The sequence below is a fragment of the Rutilus rutilus genome, assembly GCF_951802725.1.
Source record: "Rutilus rutilus genome assembly, chromosome: 9".
Taxonomy (NCBI): Eukaryota; Metazoa; Chordata; class Actinopteri; order Cypriniformes; family Leuciscidae; genus Rutilus; species Rutilus rutilus.
Window position 1 is genome coordinate 36,524,847 of NC_140223.1, and position 17,503 is coordinate 36,542,349.

The 17,503-nt window shown below is 39.3% G+C and overlaps 1 protein-coding gene across 1 annotated transcript in view; it reads left to right on the plus strand.

The window, feature by feature from the left end:
* The first annotated feature begins 432 nt into the window (after positions 1-432).
* gjd1b (gap junction protein delta 1b) overlaps positions 433-17,503 on the plus strand; it is a 29,229-nt gene continuing 12,158 nt past the window's right edge. Inside the window, exon 1 of the mRNA XM_084419127.1 lies at positions 433-1,318. Coding sequence (XP_084275253.1) covers positions 1,248-1,318 — 71 coding nt within the window. The 5' untranslated portion in view covers positions 433-1,247. The remainder of the gene's footprint in view (positions 1,319-17,503) is intronic.

The window sequence follows — 17,503 nt, forward strand, 5'->3', positions numbered from 1 at the left end:
TTGGATATGTGGCGTGTGGATGAGAGGAAAGGAGAGGAGGGGTAGCATGATGAATTCTCCCACTAATCCTTTGGACACACGCATAAGCCAGGTGCCCACGAGAGAGAGAGACGGAGAAAGAGGCTTGTAGAGTGAAAGGTGAATGAACAGGGTTAATTCAATGAACTAAAAGAGTGGCACCAGTTAGCAACACCGTTTGAAGCAGAGACTCGTGCAACAGTTCAAGAGCACTGAGTGTGTGTGTGTATGTGTGAGATAGAGAGAGAGAGAGAGAGAGAGAGAGAGAGAGAGAGAGAGAGAGAGAGAGAGAGAGAGAGAGAGAGAGAGAGATGGTGGGAGGCGGCACACTTATCATGAGTGACAGAGAGAACGTCAGTGGAGAGAGGGAGGGAGAGCTAAGCAGAAAACGAGAGTGTGGCAAGACAGTGGCTCATAGTGACAGCAGGGGTAGAGAGAGGCAGAGCGAGCGAGCGAGGAAGCAGGGGAAGAGAAAACTGACAGAGGGGGGAAAAGAAAAATGCAGGAAAGACACTGAAGCTGGGATGGTGGAGGAGAAAACAGGAGAATGCAGACTGCTTGCCAAGCCTAGATAGAAACATTAGGAAGCAACAGTGAAGAAGCGGAGAGAAAGTGTGATTTGTTCAAATGTGTGTGTGATGTGCAACTGGCGGTGCTTAAATCGGAGCGTGGAGTGTGTGTGTGTGAGCGGGTCTGATTGTCCGTGCGACCAATACTGCCAGGAAAACGTGCTCGGTGGATTATGAGAGATCAAGAAGAGGACGATTGTGTGTGTGTGACAGAGTGTGTGTGTTTAATGGTGAACAAAAGGGCTAGGTGCAGCTTGTCCGCGAGCGTGCGTGTTTAGATAGGGAAAAACCGTGCAGCTGTGCTTGAGGGACGGGAAAAGATAGTCAAGATAGTTGAAGCACTTGAGGACACAAGGGCATCCAGGGACAGGCACAGCTCTCCGATTCTGCACTCTTAATGCAACTGCTGTCAGAGTACTTCAAACCCTAAAAGGGAAAGCAAACCAGTAAACAGAGACTGTTGAAGGAGGATAAGGAGAAACCATGTGTCTTCTCGAGCCATCATCAGAACTATCTGTAGGACCGAAGCATCTCTGTTGCTGTTGACTACCTCAAAAGAGAAGGAGCGGAGTCGGTGGGGTTTCTTCGGAGGTCTTCGTGAAGGATCGGCGGGGTCCAGTATAGTGTCCGGTGATCCCTGGATGTCTTCAGCAGAAAGCCATGGGAGAGTGGACCATTCTAGAGCGCCTCCTGGAGGCCGCCGTGCAGCAGCACTCCACTATGATTGGAAGGTAAGAAATGCAAAATCAATGCAATGATCGGCGTCAGTTGTCTCAACGAAATGATTATTAACTGCGACCTTTGCTACGGGTCTAACAATTGGTTTTTAATGTCTAAAAGACTGTGCATTCTCTTCTCGTGGGTTCATATGCAGAGGCAACTACAAGAAAGCCAATTTCTGAAGAGTATAGACGCTGGCAAGGTCCTTGCACAATGAGTCCGAAATTGTCGAATGCGTTTTTTTTTTCCTTCCCGTATTTGTCATTCGGTGGCTCTGAACTGTCAAAACACCACTCAAAATGCTTGTTACGGATGCGGAAAACACAGAAAAAAAATCGAACCCGATCCAAATTTTTTTATGATGGACGGAAGTTTCAGAGGCAGTGTGTAAACGTGATTGACACAACGCAAGGTCGTATTTATTTTTTAACTTGCGAATATTTCGGACGAGAATTTCGGACTCATTGTGCAAGGACCTTTACTCCGTTTAAACAGCACAACATCTGTGTCTACATTAGTTTGGAGCAGAATTATATCATTGCGTTTCGTAACTATTTTACATTTTGACGAATTGGTGGCTAATTCGTATGAATTCGTACCATCTCAGTTATACGCGTTTGTATGATCTGCATATGCCCTATTAACGGTTACGTCCAGGGGTGCGGTTTGGGATGGACATACATTTTTTATATCGTACAAAATCGCCACCTTGTAAAATAGTCATATTTTCCCATGAGATCGAGTTGTCGAAGTCCCTAACCTCAAGTATTATACAGAGTGCAGAGTGTCCCATACCATTATTGCCATGTGGCTTATTAAGTAGTAATAAGATGTGCTATTACTTTTCTAAATTGATTTTTAGATTTTTTTCTTCTGACAATATCTGGGGCATGGCTTCACAGAGAAGGTTTGATTTCACTGCAAAACAAAAGCACAGATCATTCCAAGATAATAGATGCAAGTTAATATACATGATATAGCTAAAAAAAAGCGGTAACACTTTATTTTACAGTGTCCTTGTTGCCAATGTTACATGTAATAACAGTAAATTATGGATAATTACATGGAACTAACCCTCAACCAAACTCTAATCCTACCCTACCCCTATTGTAAGTACATGTAGTTGCTTAATATTACATAAATATATAATTACACTGTAACAATGACACCTTAAAATAAAGTGTAACCAAATAAAATACCTAAATAATGCAAACAATTCATTGGATAACAAAAAAGCAGAATCAGGTAATGATTTAAATGCAAACACTAAACACTGTTTTTCTTTTCTTTATATATATATAATATATATTATATTTATATGTGGGATGAATCGGTGGATTATGAGAATTACTGTGCAGTGGTTCTTAATCCTGTTCCCGGGGACCACAGCCCTGCACATTTTGTCTTCTTTATCTTACGCACCAAGTTTGGTTCATGAATCTCTCTGCTAATGAGCTGACAATTTGATTCAGGTGCATTAAATAAGGGAGAAATACACAATATGCAGTTCTGTGAGTCCCCAGGACCAGGATTAAGAAGCTCTAGTGTATGCGGTTATCGGTCCATAACGGTGGCTTATGGTGAAGAGAGAAATGACCCCATGGCTGAGCTTTCAACTAATCCTGCGGGCACCGCAAGCTCCTATTGGTCGATCTCAAGCTTCAGTAGATCCAATGTTTGAACCACTGAAGCTTGCGAGACCTCAAGTGACATCGCCTGCTCGGGTGATGCTATTTTCTCTTACAGTTTAGCCTCTCACGCTCTCTTCTTCCTTTGTAATTTGGATATAAATGCTAAAACAAGCATTGCATATATATGTATACATATATACATATATTATAAAAAGACATTGCTTGATGCTTGTTTAAGCTACATGTGGTTTTAGCTTGGCACTTTTCTGTGAGCTGTGCTGTGCCCTGTACAATCATGCTGATGCATTTTTCTCAGAAACACACTAATTTGTCTTAGCCTGTCATCTGAATTCATCTCGAAGGCAATCACTGTCAAGCAGTGTACATTGAGGCAGTCAACCAGAAGACATGGGGTGTGAAATGGTTTAGACATCCAAACAGGCATCTACCAATGCTTAGCATTCAGGTTATCGGTGACTCACCTATTGACAGCGTGTCATATATCAAATGATCGTCATAGGTCACGACCATCTAAAGCTATGATGTAATGGAGGACTCCACCTCATCCAGGCACACAATAAAAGACTTTTGCTGAATCTGCAGTTCATTTCTACGCCAGAACTCAGAATACACATCGATTTCCATGGCAGCAGATGCTTCAATTTGTCTTTCTCTGTTCATTCACAAGACACAATGACCGTTGCCATGTTTTTCTCTTGCCATTGTCAGCTCTGGCATCGATTTGGCTGGTCAGACATTGAGCGACACTTTCATAGAGGTGCCGACGTGCTGAATATGAATGATTACCATTATCAGATCTCATTCACCAGTTACTGCCCCCACACTCACACTTCAGTGAGCGCAAGGCTACTTGGCAGCCAATGGTGAATCGCAGTACGCTTGACAAGGTACGCCTCAGTCTCGAGGGACTGTTTCATTCATTATGTTTGGCATTACTTGAGGGGATGTGGGTAGTTTTCTGTGTTTTTCTGATGTGAGCTGTTACGAGGAGGTTAATGAATGTGTGTAAATATGGAGGACGTTGCCAAAGAATGTTCTTTGCGTTTCAACGCAAGGCTCTTTCTTTTGTGCCACTGACTCCCTCGAATCGAGCAACATGTTAAGGACACTTTTATGTTTTTAAGAGATCAGACATCTGATTTACACCCGAAGATGATGAAGCAGGTGAAAATCCCATTGGTTTCCAGAATCCAAATATCAAAGGGAATTGAAGGTGCAAACAAGCAATAGCCGTCATTTCCCCGTCTAGGTTAACCATTGATAGTCCGGCTATGAGAAACCCACTTCTAGCCAAAATAACCTTGAATTAGGTTACATGTCGTTTTTGCCCAAATAACTTGTGATGTGTATGATATTCCATCATGTAAGCAAAGTCAACAGTGATTACAAGGTGTTTGGTCTCATTTCTTCACTCATTTCATGTCTTTGTTATATAATCGATGACTAGTTTATTCTTGGGCTATGGTTTAGACATCTATTAAATTTTCATTGACAGCCAAAACTTTGCCTTGTTTTAGCCTAGACGTCAGGGCTGTGTTTGGACGCTATTAGATGTCTTTTAAACGCAAAATTGCTTGCTGCTCTTTTGATTTGTGGTAGCAAGCACCTTAACAAGCACGAGTGCTGGAGGGATGACGTTCTTCTGTTGGCCAAAACCCAAAAACGAGTTTTAGCACTTCCTGTTCCATCGTCCCAAAGTCAATGGGCTTTTTAAATGGGTCACTTCATGTGTTTTTACTGATCGGATGGCTGTCTGGTTTGTTAAAACGGTTCCACTTGGCCGATATAGTCCGGCTATGAGCTAGCCAAAATAACCTTGAATTAGGTTACATGTCGTTTTTGCCCAAATAACTTGTGATATGTATGATATTCCATCATGTAAGCAAATTCAACAGTGATTACAAGGTGTTTGGTTTCATTTCTTTGACATGTTCTATGTGTATGGCTAGTCTATTCTTGGGCTATGGTTTAGACGTCTATAAAATTTTCACTGACAGCCCAAATTTTGCCTTGTTTTAGCCTAGACATCAGGGCTGTGTTTAGTTTTTACTGATCAGATGGCTATATGGTTTGTTAAAACAATTCCCACACTATATGCAAATTTATTTCACTCTATATGTGAGTTCACGTCAACGAAAACAACAGATATGAGCTGCATTTTATTTATCCTCAGCTAATTTCAAAATCAAAGACCGCAATAGGAGAGAGAGCAGCTTTAGCACGGGTAAGATCATTCAGTGTCACTACTTTTAATGAAGATTATTGTGTTTTAAACATCTGTGACTTACTTTCAGTTTCATTTGCGTGTTGCAGTAGTGCCGTCATGTCTGGCTATAACGTTCTCACACATTTATATTTGAACATTTTGGAAAAGGGTAACATTTACATACGTGATTTCAACAACCAGATGCGTTTACACTTGTCCAGTTTCGTCTCGAATGCATCTCAGACCTGAAACTCCTGAAGTGGTTTGAGTGATCGGATTGAAAGTGTTTTAGAGGGCATTTATCTGATCAGAGACAGAGGTGTAAACAAGCCCTTTTCAAATAAGGTCTGTGGTTAACACAAGCTCAAGATATTTTATTCTACAACATTAAATATTGTCTTGAAAAAGGCTTAACATTGGCTAAGAAATGAGACTACAGCAGTTGTCTGAACCTGAATTGGGTATTCTTATAGAAGACAAGAGAGTTTCGTCCAACAAAAGACAATTACACAGCATTTGTTTCATACCTCAGTGGGGAAAAGTAGCACCGATGCACAAGCCTTTACATCACAGGAAAATATCACACACAGCAGACTGATACCTTGGTTTGTTGCAAATGCGCTTGCAACCAAGCAATTACCAAGATCGTCCTATAGCAACCACACTGAACACCTTGGAAACTGCATAGTGAAATGCTCAAAAACACTTTAGTAACCACGTACAAAATTAAATGATAAAACCACACCCTAGCAAAATCCAGTTTAGATTCATGCACTTCCAAATGCTCCAGATAGGTTTATAGTCATTGAGCCAATATAATCACCTAATAAACCCTTCCATAATTAATAGATGATTTATTTTGCTGCGCTCTGAGGTTTATGGGAGGCGGTTTTCAATTAAATTCTCATATATAGGGAAGGGGAATGTGGGCGACTGCTTCTAAACAGCTGTATCATTTACAAGCTAATATTCAGTAAAGGACATCTTGAAATAGACAACGCGAGATGTGCGGCAGACAGGTGGCTGTGCTGTTATATAGTGCTCACAGGGAATATTTACGGATACAGTGTAAGAAATGCTTTTGTTAGATACATTACAAATGTCCATGTACATTGTGATTTATTTAACATTCTTTGACTTTGGGCATAACCTTGTCGTAAAAGCTTGCAGCTGGAAAAACACAGAAAACTACCCACCTCAGTAATGCGAGTAATTGTGTTGTTTAAAGCGCTATTGTCACGTTATGTTCCTTTTTAGTTCTGTTCATTGACTGTGGTTTGTTTTCATTCATCACGTTTGTTTCTTTGTCTTTGTTTTCCTGCCACTAATCATTCACCTTGGACACTAATCATCACAGCTGTTTGTCATTGTCTCATCACCACTGTGTGTTTAAGTTCCTCCTTTTCATTCAGTTGTTGATTATTGTCTGCATGTTGGCTGTCTATTTGGATTTATCTATTAAACCTTTTACACTATCTTCATCTTCATCTTTATTGGATCTAAGCGTTACAGCTATGAATAAAGGTGACTTGACTTGATTATTTAATATGATTGAATATTAACTAATAGTGATAGAGTAAGATAGTGAAAGAAAGTGTAACTCACTTTAACATGTCTACATTATTTCATGGTGCGTTCAAGTCCTCCTGGGAAGTTGGTATTTACGAGGTGGGAAGTCGTGTTTACGACGACAGGTGTGTTTAGTCACTTTCGTCGGAGTAAGATGGCGGTGTACTTTCTCTTCATTAATTACACAAAATTACAGCGAGGTTTTTAAACTCTGCTTCTTGAAAATGAAGAACAAGGAATGTGCATCAGGTGTGTTTTGCTTTTTTATGTTTTTAATCCATTTATGAAGCCACTGTATACTTTATCATTTTATATTGTTATATTATAATGCTATAACAACGCTATCTCACGACCAATTCGTACGAATTCGTACGAATGATAAAAAGTTGGCTAATTCGTACTAATTCGTACGACCTCACTCGTACGAATTTGTACGATTTGTCTAAACCCACGTGATGGGTAGGTTTAGGGGCGGGGTCAGGGGTAGGTCATTCGTATGAATTCATACGAATTGGCCAATTCGTAAAATATGTACGATTTTGCAAAAATCTTACTAATTCGTACGAGTCAGGTCGTATGAATTCGTACGAATAAGCCACCTCGTAGAATTTGTACGTTTTCCCGTGAGATCGGGCTGTGCTATAATACATTGTGTAGGCAGTTTGCTTACTTCGCTGTAAATAGAAAAGCCCAACAATATCAGTGCTAAATACCTTTAAGTATTGTGGTATTCCGCCATGTTGTTCACTGACACGTCCCCAACTCTTTAACATCATGGCTTCCCACTCGTATTTACGACATTGTGGAGGCGTTCATGTGTGCTCAACTCGTAAATATGATCTTTGCGACATGAATTGAACGCACCATTTCACCAATAAAAGAGATTTTTTATCAAGAGCCAAATCAGATAGAAATGTCTTTTTATAATGTAGTTCCTTCATGCCTTGTTATTATAAATGTCATTCAAAGTGAATTTTAGAGTAATTTTTGCAGTGCACAGTGCACTTTAGACCTGTTTGAAGAAAAGAAAAACATTATTTTGAAGATAATAGACAAGTATTTTGTATACGTACGCTGCATTTTATACGTACACGTAAATGCCGCAGTTATGCACGATTTGGAAAGTTTCATGATAACTACTGGCATACTGTTCTACAGATTATATATTTATAATTGGGTTATTTCATTTTGGCAAGTATTGAATATGCACGCAGAACAAATTCCATGGCATTTCTGCATTCTTGAAGCAGACGCTAAACATACTGTTGAGTCGAAAGCAACTAATCCCTTCAGAAAAGCGAAGGGATCACAAAATACGAGTTAGTCATTCCCAGCATCCCCCAAGAGTGATCACTTCAATTGTTCTGCACTATAGGCTGAGGGATGCTCACTTTCGAGGTATTTATAGCTGCACAGATTTATGGGTATCATGTGTGCTTCTCGACGTGTATCCGTGTGTATTTTTAGAGAGTGACACCTTCATCACAGTGGATTTGAATTTCCATCATACCATCCAGTCATATTTAACTGTTCAATCATTCATTCATACCATGTCATTTCTATATATATATATATTTAAACATCCATTTGCAGATTCATTACAGCTCTGTTCACTCACATACACTCGTGCGTGACTTGAGTCCCACTGTGACTTCCTGAACCACAGGCTGTTGGCTGTTTTCTGTCCTGATTTTGCAGTTCCTCTCTCTGCCCTCCATCCATGTTTTCATCTCTTCGCCGGTTTTAGGCTTTGGATTATATCGGTTATGCATTCGATTCTGTGCAGGGAAATAACATGAAGCCTCAGAGGAGATGTGTTATGACACACATTTCCAAATCATCAATCCGTTTGCCACTCAACATCAACAAGCATTTCATCCAGATTAGAGACCACAAATGTATATTGTAGACACAATCGTCTTCAATCTCCGTTAAAGCAAGATTATACACAGATGTCGTGCCAAACTGCGATTAGGAGTTCAAAGAAGGGATGGAGTAGAGCGAGAGGAAAAAGAGAAAGATGTCTCAAGCACTTATTGAAGCGTCTTCTGTATGAAAAAGCTGACGCTGTTAAACTCAAAAGTTCACTCAAAAATTAAGATTCTATCATCATGTCCTCGTTTGTTCCAATCCTGAAGGACTTTCTTTCATACAGTACAGCATTTAATGTGACTAAAAGCTCCAAACCGGAGAAGAAGAAGAAAAAAAACACTATGAAAAAATATGAATTCTGAGTTATTTTTCATCTCTCCTGAAGTTATTCTTCTAAAGGAATATTTACTGAAAACTTCCTCATTCGTTCAAATCTTTATGGAAGCTCGTTTCCGCCACAGAATAAAACATTTCAAAAGATAATTGCGACTTTTTAATGATGTTTTATTAACAAAGTTCGAGAGAAGCACGTTCAGATCCTAATAACTCAATTAACATCAAGAGGCATATATACAGCAGTTTTTTAATGCTGTTCTATGACAGTTTTCCAGCATCCCTCCACCACCCCATCTCCTCACTTACTAGTCCTATCCCAAATCTGGGATGGGGGAGTACTCTGGGTTCGGGCCAAATTCCCCTCGGACAGCATGCCAAATACGCATATCCTTTACTCTATCTAATTATAAGTGTGACCTCGTGAATCTCACAATTGCGAGTTTACATCTCTCAATTCTGACTTTTTCAAAATTGTGAGATATAAAGTCAGAATTGCGTGTTATAAAGTCCAATTCTAAGAACAAAAAAGACACAATTGCGACTTTATATCATGCAATTCTGACTTTATAACTTGCAATTGCGAGAAAAAAAGTCAGAATTGTGAGATAAAATGTCACAATTACCTTTTTTATTCTGTGGCGGAAACAAGCTTCCATAAATCTTGCTTCACTGAATAGTTCAACCAAAAATAAACCCGCCCCCGGGAACGCGATTTATTATCAAGACAGTGATATGCTAATCAATATGCTAATCAATGATTAGAAGATAACTACACATAAGCTTCATAAATTCACCAACTAATTGTTTTTTAAATTTTCAGTGCATGTCTGTGTGAGGTAAAAGGTCACGAGCTGTTGTAGCTCCGCCCCCTGTGCCGGGAGCAGCAGCTCATTTGCATTTAAAGGAACAAACACAAAAACTCAAAAAGTGACAACTTTAACATGCTATATAAAATTATCTGTGGGGTATTTTGAGCTAAAACTTCACATACAAACTCTGGGGACATCAAAGACTTATTTTACATCTTGTGAAAAAGATGTAAGTTCCACATAACATGATGACAGAATTTTCAATTACACTTTATTTTGATTGTCCTCTTTAGACATTCTACTGACTATAAGTTCTCATTAGAGTATCAGTAGACTGTTAGGTTAGGTTAAATAAATTAACACAGAATTTATTAACGCAGATATTAAGCAGACAGTCTACTAATACTCTACTAATCCTCTAATGAGAGGTAGTTGACATCTAGTAACAAAGTTACTTATAGTTAGTCGAATGTTTAAAGTGGACCATCAAAATAAAGTGTTACAGAATAAAAAAATTTGGGAGAACTATTCTTTTAATTCAAGTCAAGCCAGTTTTGATGTCAAATATTCAAAATGCCATTGGTTCTCATGAATCTCAAAACCAAATGCTAGCGTTAAATTTGTGCAAATGAGATTTGAAGACTGTCTTTAAAAAAAAACAAAAAACATGCCACTTCTGACCCCCTCAGTATCAAAGGAGGTTTTAATGCGACTTTGGTTCTGTGTAACTGAAATCCGTAAACTTGAAACTGTTGTTGCATAATCAGTGCTTACAGCACTTTTTAGTGTCAAGCATGCCAGAAGTGGCTTCAGTGCTGCATTTGAAGTGTAAAAACAGCTTTGTGTTGAATGGCACCACATCACCTAGCAAACGTTTTCCTGGGAATTAAATCACAGCTTTTATGCAGACACACTCATTATAAAGAAGACAATGTAGTATTCACCATCAGATTTTGAAGTTGTGTGAAGATGTGTGGCAGTTTACCGTGGAGAATTGTGGGATGACATGTAACTGCCTCTCTCCTGAGCAAATAAAGCATAAATCAGTGTCTTCCCGCTCTGAACTGCATCAAAACCTCAAGCTTCTCGATGAAAGATCAGATGAGAAGGGTAAAAGGGTCCTGTGAGGACAGGAGATGGTTGTCAGTACCAATATACCACAACACGAGGGTTAGGGCTGATACTGTGCGGTTGTGTGAACGTCTAGAGTACGTTCCTCAAGACTGAGGCAAAACAAAGACAAATATGTTCAAAGAACATACTTTACAGACCACTAACCATTACATACACACACACACTGACTGATCTGACTGACCACCAAAAAAAAAAAAAAAAAAAAAACACGTGTTTCAAAATCCCACCCATGAACACACAAAATGAAAACAAATATCAGACCACACACACACACACACACACACACACACACACACACACACACACACACACACACACACACACACACACACACACACACACACACACACACACACACACACACACACACACACACACACACACACACACACACACACACATACAAACAACCAGAGGTGTCTGTACCAACAGTATGTCACCATTTACTAACACATCATATTAGAAAGACAAGCATTCTTTCAGGGGCACATCACACACACACACACACACACACACACATTCACACATGTGGCAAACATGTAGGAGGGCTGGCATAAATATTTCTGCATAGCAACAATCACATGCACCCTTCATACTTGCGACTTCATTCAGACATTTCTACTAAACTTCCTTGGTGAAATGAAAAAAAATAGAAGCAAATGAGACATTTTTTCTTTTTTTTACATGCAGCTTTAAAATGAATGTGGTAGTCTTCATATTGAAACGTCGTTTGGGGTTAGGGTTATGCAGATGTTTGTCTTGGGAAATCTGAGCACAGTTTATAACAATTTGAGACCTTTTATGAAACTGGACAGAAGGACATTTGTGAGTTTGTTGGGGTCTGAGAAAAATCTGAGAAGCAAAACTCTTGCTTTGCTCTCCATTGATCTCTGTGCTGTTCAGGAAGATACAACTGAGCTACTACTGAGATTCATTCGCCATTTCTGTTCTAACACGTGTACAAATGGTGGGGAAAATACAGCTAAAGAAAAGCTCTATGACCCATGAATGAAATTATACCTCTAAATGAAACTACTTTAGCCTCATTAGATGTTGACAAATCCATCTCCATTCATTACAGCAGATCTACTGACTGCATCCGAAATCGCGTGGCCCTTCTATATAGTAAGTGAAAAACAGTATGTGAAAAGAGTAGTATGTACTAGGACTTAGTACATAGTGAATGTAGTACGTCTGGATTAAATTCACTAAACACTACACACAAGGAGATGTACAGAGTTAATATTCACTTTTAAGCAAATAAAATGCATAAGTGAGTAGATAATTGTAGCATTGTTTATCAGTTTGGTTATTAAGAAAAGTCTTTGTAGACAAGGATAGAGTTAGGTTTAGGGTAGCATTGTTATTTAGTTTTCTTGTATGTCTTCTTCCAAGTGCTGGGCGAGTGGGATGATTTTAGTCATTCACTCGGAAGTCAGAGATATCCATTACAAATATCCCACAACACAGCAACTGTCTAGCAGGATGTGACTTCACAGTGACAAGCGAGTGCGTAAGATGTGCGTAAACCATGTATAATTCCACTCAGTGACACACAAACACAGCACACAGCGGCACAGCAGTGTAATCCTACAGGGAAGCAGATTTTTCTTAGACCAGCAGATTTAAAACAATAAAGGTTGAGAGTTATGCAATGTACATACAGTACATCACCTCCAAATGTACTCTTAAAGATCCACAGAAGCTTCACACAAATACATTTAAAGACCTTTAAAAGCCTTATGCGATTGCTCAATTGAAGTCAAACGCAATTGTTGTACAATAACGGTCACTTCCTGTTGCTGACTTGTGTGTGCGTGTGTGTCACGCAGGATTCTGGAAGTCAGTGCGGGTAAACGGATGGTTGTCCTGGCACAAAACTGTGCGTGGGGACCTTCCTCTCCTCTGTCCTTCTGCCTAGCCCTCCTCTGACTCTCTATATACGGACATGTGGGTCTCTGCTGGGTTTGTGGAAGGAAGTACCTAAAATATAAATGTGCCGGTAATCCCATAGTTTCATGTAACTGTGGTACTGAACAGCCCAGTCTCACATAAGAAACAGTGCTTTACCCATGAGGCGTCGAAACATCACCCTAGTAATGTTTTAATCACATTTTGGAGAATTCCAGTTGAGCGATGCCGAATACAGAGAGACGGAGGCAATGTCTTGAGCATTCCTTCATTTCTAGTCCAATTTTCTTCATTTATTTATTTTTTACACAATGAAAAAAGCAAAGCAAAAGGTTTGTGATTCTTTAGCTACGAAGGTTTTCAATTGCCAGGTTTCAATTTACAATTAATTTACATTAAAATGGAATAAATATACATTTATTTTACTAAAGGATAATTTTATTAACACATTTTAAGAATATTTTGACAGTATAAGAGTTAGGAAGTCAGGTTTTTGGAAATTGAGGTTTGGATTATATTAGATTGGATTATAATAGTGCAGATAAAATATTGCTTTATTCATGCCCGAAATAATACGAAGGATAATTTTTTTTTAGCTATTAACAATTTCAAGTTATATTCAGAGCGTATTTTTGGTTACAATGGACCGTTGAATTTTAAAATAACTAATGGATTTCCACTAACTAATTAAATGTTGCCTATATGTAAGATTTTTCATGTATTAATCACTTTTGCCAATTTTTGCACACTCAGTTTAGTTTGATCTTAGTTTCTGTTTTCTTGGACTTTCAGTTTGTGTCCATCAGTCACGCGTGTCTCTTTGTCTTCGGGTACGTTTACACAACAACGATATGCTTAAAACGGAAACGTTTTTTCTTTGAGTTTTCCGCATACAGACAATATTGGCCTACATTGTCAGAACGATCCCCATTCACACGGATCCGCGAAAACGACTAAAAACGCTGTATTCTGCTGCCAGGCCAGTAGATGGCGATGAAACACTATAGACTGAACACGTCATAAACATGTGCATGACGTCATCGTCTTCAGAGATTCACGTTTTTGTTGTTTACACGGAGACCGTTTTCAAAAGTTTCCGTTTTCAGGCACCCAAAACGCTGTTATTGTGTAAACGAACGGCCAAAACACATTTTGACAGGTTTTAGTTGAAAATGCTGTCGTGTAAACAGCTCCTTAGTTTTTCCCACCAGTTCTCATGGACACTCATCAGATCATCACACCTGTTCGTCATCATTTCATTATCTCTGTGTCTTTAGTTCCTCTCTGTTCAGTCTGTTGCTGTTGGTCGATGTTCGTGTTTGCTGCACACTGTTATGCCTGTCTACCTTTTTGTTTGAATAAAACCATATTTATATTTGTATCCTGTCTTCAGCATCTTCATCTTCATCTTCTTGTGACAGTGTGAACATCTTGTAATTAACTTCCTAGGTTGTCTATGAATGATATGTACGACACATGAAACAAAGGAATGCGCGCTGCACATATTTACATATACATCTAAACATCACTCTCAGCAATGTAGACGGCATCGGGATGTTCGTTAACAGCTGCAAAAGATACTTACAAAGGTATTGTACTTCTAAGCAAAGAATGAAAAAGAACTTTGCTGATAGGGGACTTGAATCGAATTCAGGGCGCTATCTTGCACCCAGCGCAATTGACTTTGTACTTTGTCTCATTCCTATTTTGCACCCGACGCACCACAGACTTTTCCCTCCACAGACGCACGTCGGTAAATTAGGGAATGAACTTGAGCTCCCAGGGGCGGTTCAGCGTAAAGAGCGTTCCGTGTTCCGGCGCAAATGTTCCCTGGTGCTATTTTGCAGTTTCAGAAAACAATTCCGCCACTGACCAGGAAAAACCTAGTCTAAAGTCAGTGGCGCGTTATTCAGATGCTATTTTAAGGGCGCATGCTTGGCAATAATGTAGCGTGTGCACAACACGCATACACTTCTCTCATCTACACACAGACACAGCAGTTCCCATTTTTGCAAACCATACATAATTACAAGGAAAAATATTCCACACGAGGGAAATGATTGTTGTGTCCATGAAGATGTGAAAAAATAGGCATAAATCTAGCTTACACATTTACCCAAATTATTATACGCCTGTTTAACCAAAGCTAATTTGGGTGGGTTTCTCCCATCCTCATACAATGTCACTTCTCTGTGTTTTACGGCCCTGAAGAGAACGTCGGCCTCCTCGGCTGTGATCCGCTCCTGGCGTGCGCCTGGCAAATCCGCCATTATAATAGCAATCTGCCATGGAACAAGTGCGCCTGCTTTTAAAGGGAACGTGAGATGACGCTCTGATTGGTTTATTTCACGTTACGCCCAAATCACACCTATGAGTAATGTAGCTACTTCAGACCAACCCATTTTTAGATTTGCGTCGGGCGCAAGAGTCATTTATCCCGCCGGTATAATAGCAACAGCGCCCGAGATCCACCGACAAAGTTACTTGCGTTTCGTGTTTGACACTTGCGTTTCAGATCGTTAAAATAGGGCCCTCAGTCTATTGAAGCTATTGTGGCTGCAGTTCACTTAACAGCCACCGGTGTCGCTATAAGGGTTTCTTAAACAGGGTGAACATTCAGGTGTGTGCCACATGCACAAAAGACACCATTTTTATAACTTAAGCCACTCTGGTCATACAGTAAGTCAAATATGCTCTATTGGTATGGTTGCCAACTGTAGGCCTATATAAAAAAAAAAAAAAATCTAGCACCTATTTTTTTATTTCTAAGATAAAACTGCCATTTACTGGTACTGTTGGTGTTCAGAAGGCATTTAGGTCTTAAATATAATCTACTGTAGTTACATTTTCTATTGTCTCCTTTCTTGTATGTGCACATGTGGCAAAACCCATCCATATTGTCGTATTTGCATTGTGTTACTGATTACATTTTAGTAAGAAATTAGTCATTTGTACACTGAAATAACTATGTTTGACATAACTATGTTGAAAACACAATTCCCATCCCTCCCAACAATGTATAAAAGGCCATTATATGCCCATACATTATGCATACAGACATGAGTTTATGCATTATAATAGTTTGGCCTCAGAGAAGTGTGAGCACGGTGGAAAATCAAAAATGGAATATTAAATAGTTAACATAATTAATTAATGCAGTAATTTATGCAATGGAAAGATATGCATGTAAAGCAAATCCCAGTCACACTTCACAGTCAGCAGCGCAGCTGAAAACGCCACAAGCTAAAACTGCACAGGAACATCAGCTTTCAGGTTCATTGATTCATTGAGGTCTTTTATCTTTTCTTCTCCATTTTTCCTTATATCCGACTCGTTCTCCTCGTTTTCTGAAGCAGTAGGCAAAGAGAAAGAGCTGGGTTGAACTGAACTACATGATAGTTTGTTGCATTATGAAGAATGCTTTTCAAAACAAGCCCTTTCTTCGTGCCTCTCGGCTCCTTTGTGTTTTCTTCATCAGTCATCAGTGTGCCAGTGTAATTGCTGCTATCACACTGCTAGAGCTCAAACAGAGGCTGAATAGAGCGCGACGGCTCAATATAGCAGGTCCTTATCACATAACTGAGGGAAAATCACTCTCTTGCTCTCCTTTCCCCTGTTCTCTCCAGCTTTCTGCCCTGTGTTGTTGCCGTGGTAACAGGCAGAGGGAGGAGAGTGATGCTGTGGGTACCATTGACGGGGGGAGTTTTGGGGGATTCTCGCCCTCACCGACTGAACGCCTTCACACCTCCTTACTACACACAGTCAGAGGCATTACAGGCTAGTGGTAGATGCACTTGATATCTAGTGTCCTTTCTCCACATATAGTGGTTCAACAGTGCTTTCAATGCATTAATCAGGGAAATAAAGGTCATTGTATTACCATGTTGATTAATGATGTTACAGAATTTTACGCTGTAGTGTATTAATTTAATTCTTTACAAAAAAGTCACCTCTATTTATATTGCGCTTTATACAATACAGATTGTTACAAAGCAGCTTTACAGTGATAAACAGGGAAACAATGATTCAATGATGTTAAATTCTTCTGTAAAGCAAATCGAAAAAAAACCTAAAAAACAATATGTTCAGCCGAAGTGTTGTTGGGATGAGCTCAGTTCATCTATAAAGCAGCTCTGGAGAAAACATTGATGCCGTCAAGTATAATACTTGGAGCATAATATACAGTAAAGGTGCGGTGAGTCACATTTACCGTTGTTCTGTAAATATTTGCTGGCAAATCCTGTCATTTCAATTTAATTCATATAAAATTACATCCGCAAACTGGAATTTCGCATGAGGGTGAAAGATTTTCCCATGCAGATTTCGCGTGTTCAAGTTGGTCATGTGGATTCTTGATGCATATTACTTCTGTATAAGCCATGCTTCAAACATCAATAGCATATTTATTATAACATAGATTATTGACAGGAGACAATAGATCTTTTTAGTGTCTGGAAATTTAACATTTTTCGCTTAAACTTACATTTTATTTTATTTCAATGGACATTCTATTGACTATAACTTTGCAACATGTCAACTAACTCTCAGTGGAGTATTAGTAGACTTAGACTGTTAGGTTAGGGTTCGGGTAAGTTGAGAGTTACAAAGTTACTTTCTGTTGAGGAGCATCAAAATAAAGCTTTAGCCGATATTAATCAGACAGTCTACTAATACTCTAATGAGAGCTAGTTGATGTAGTTACTTAGT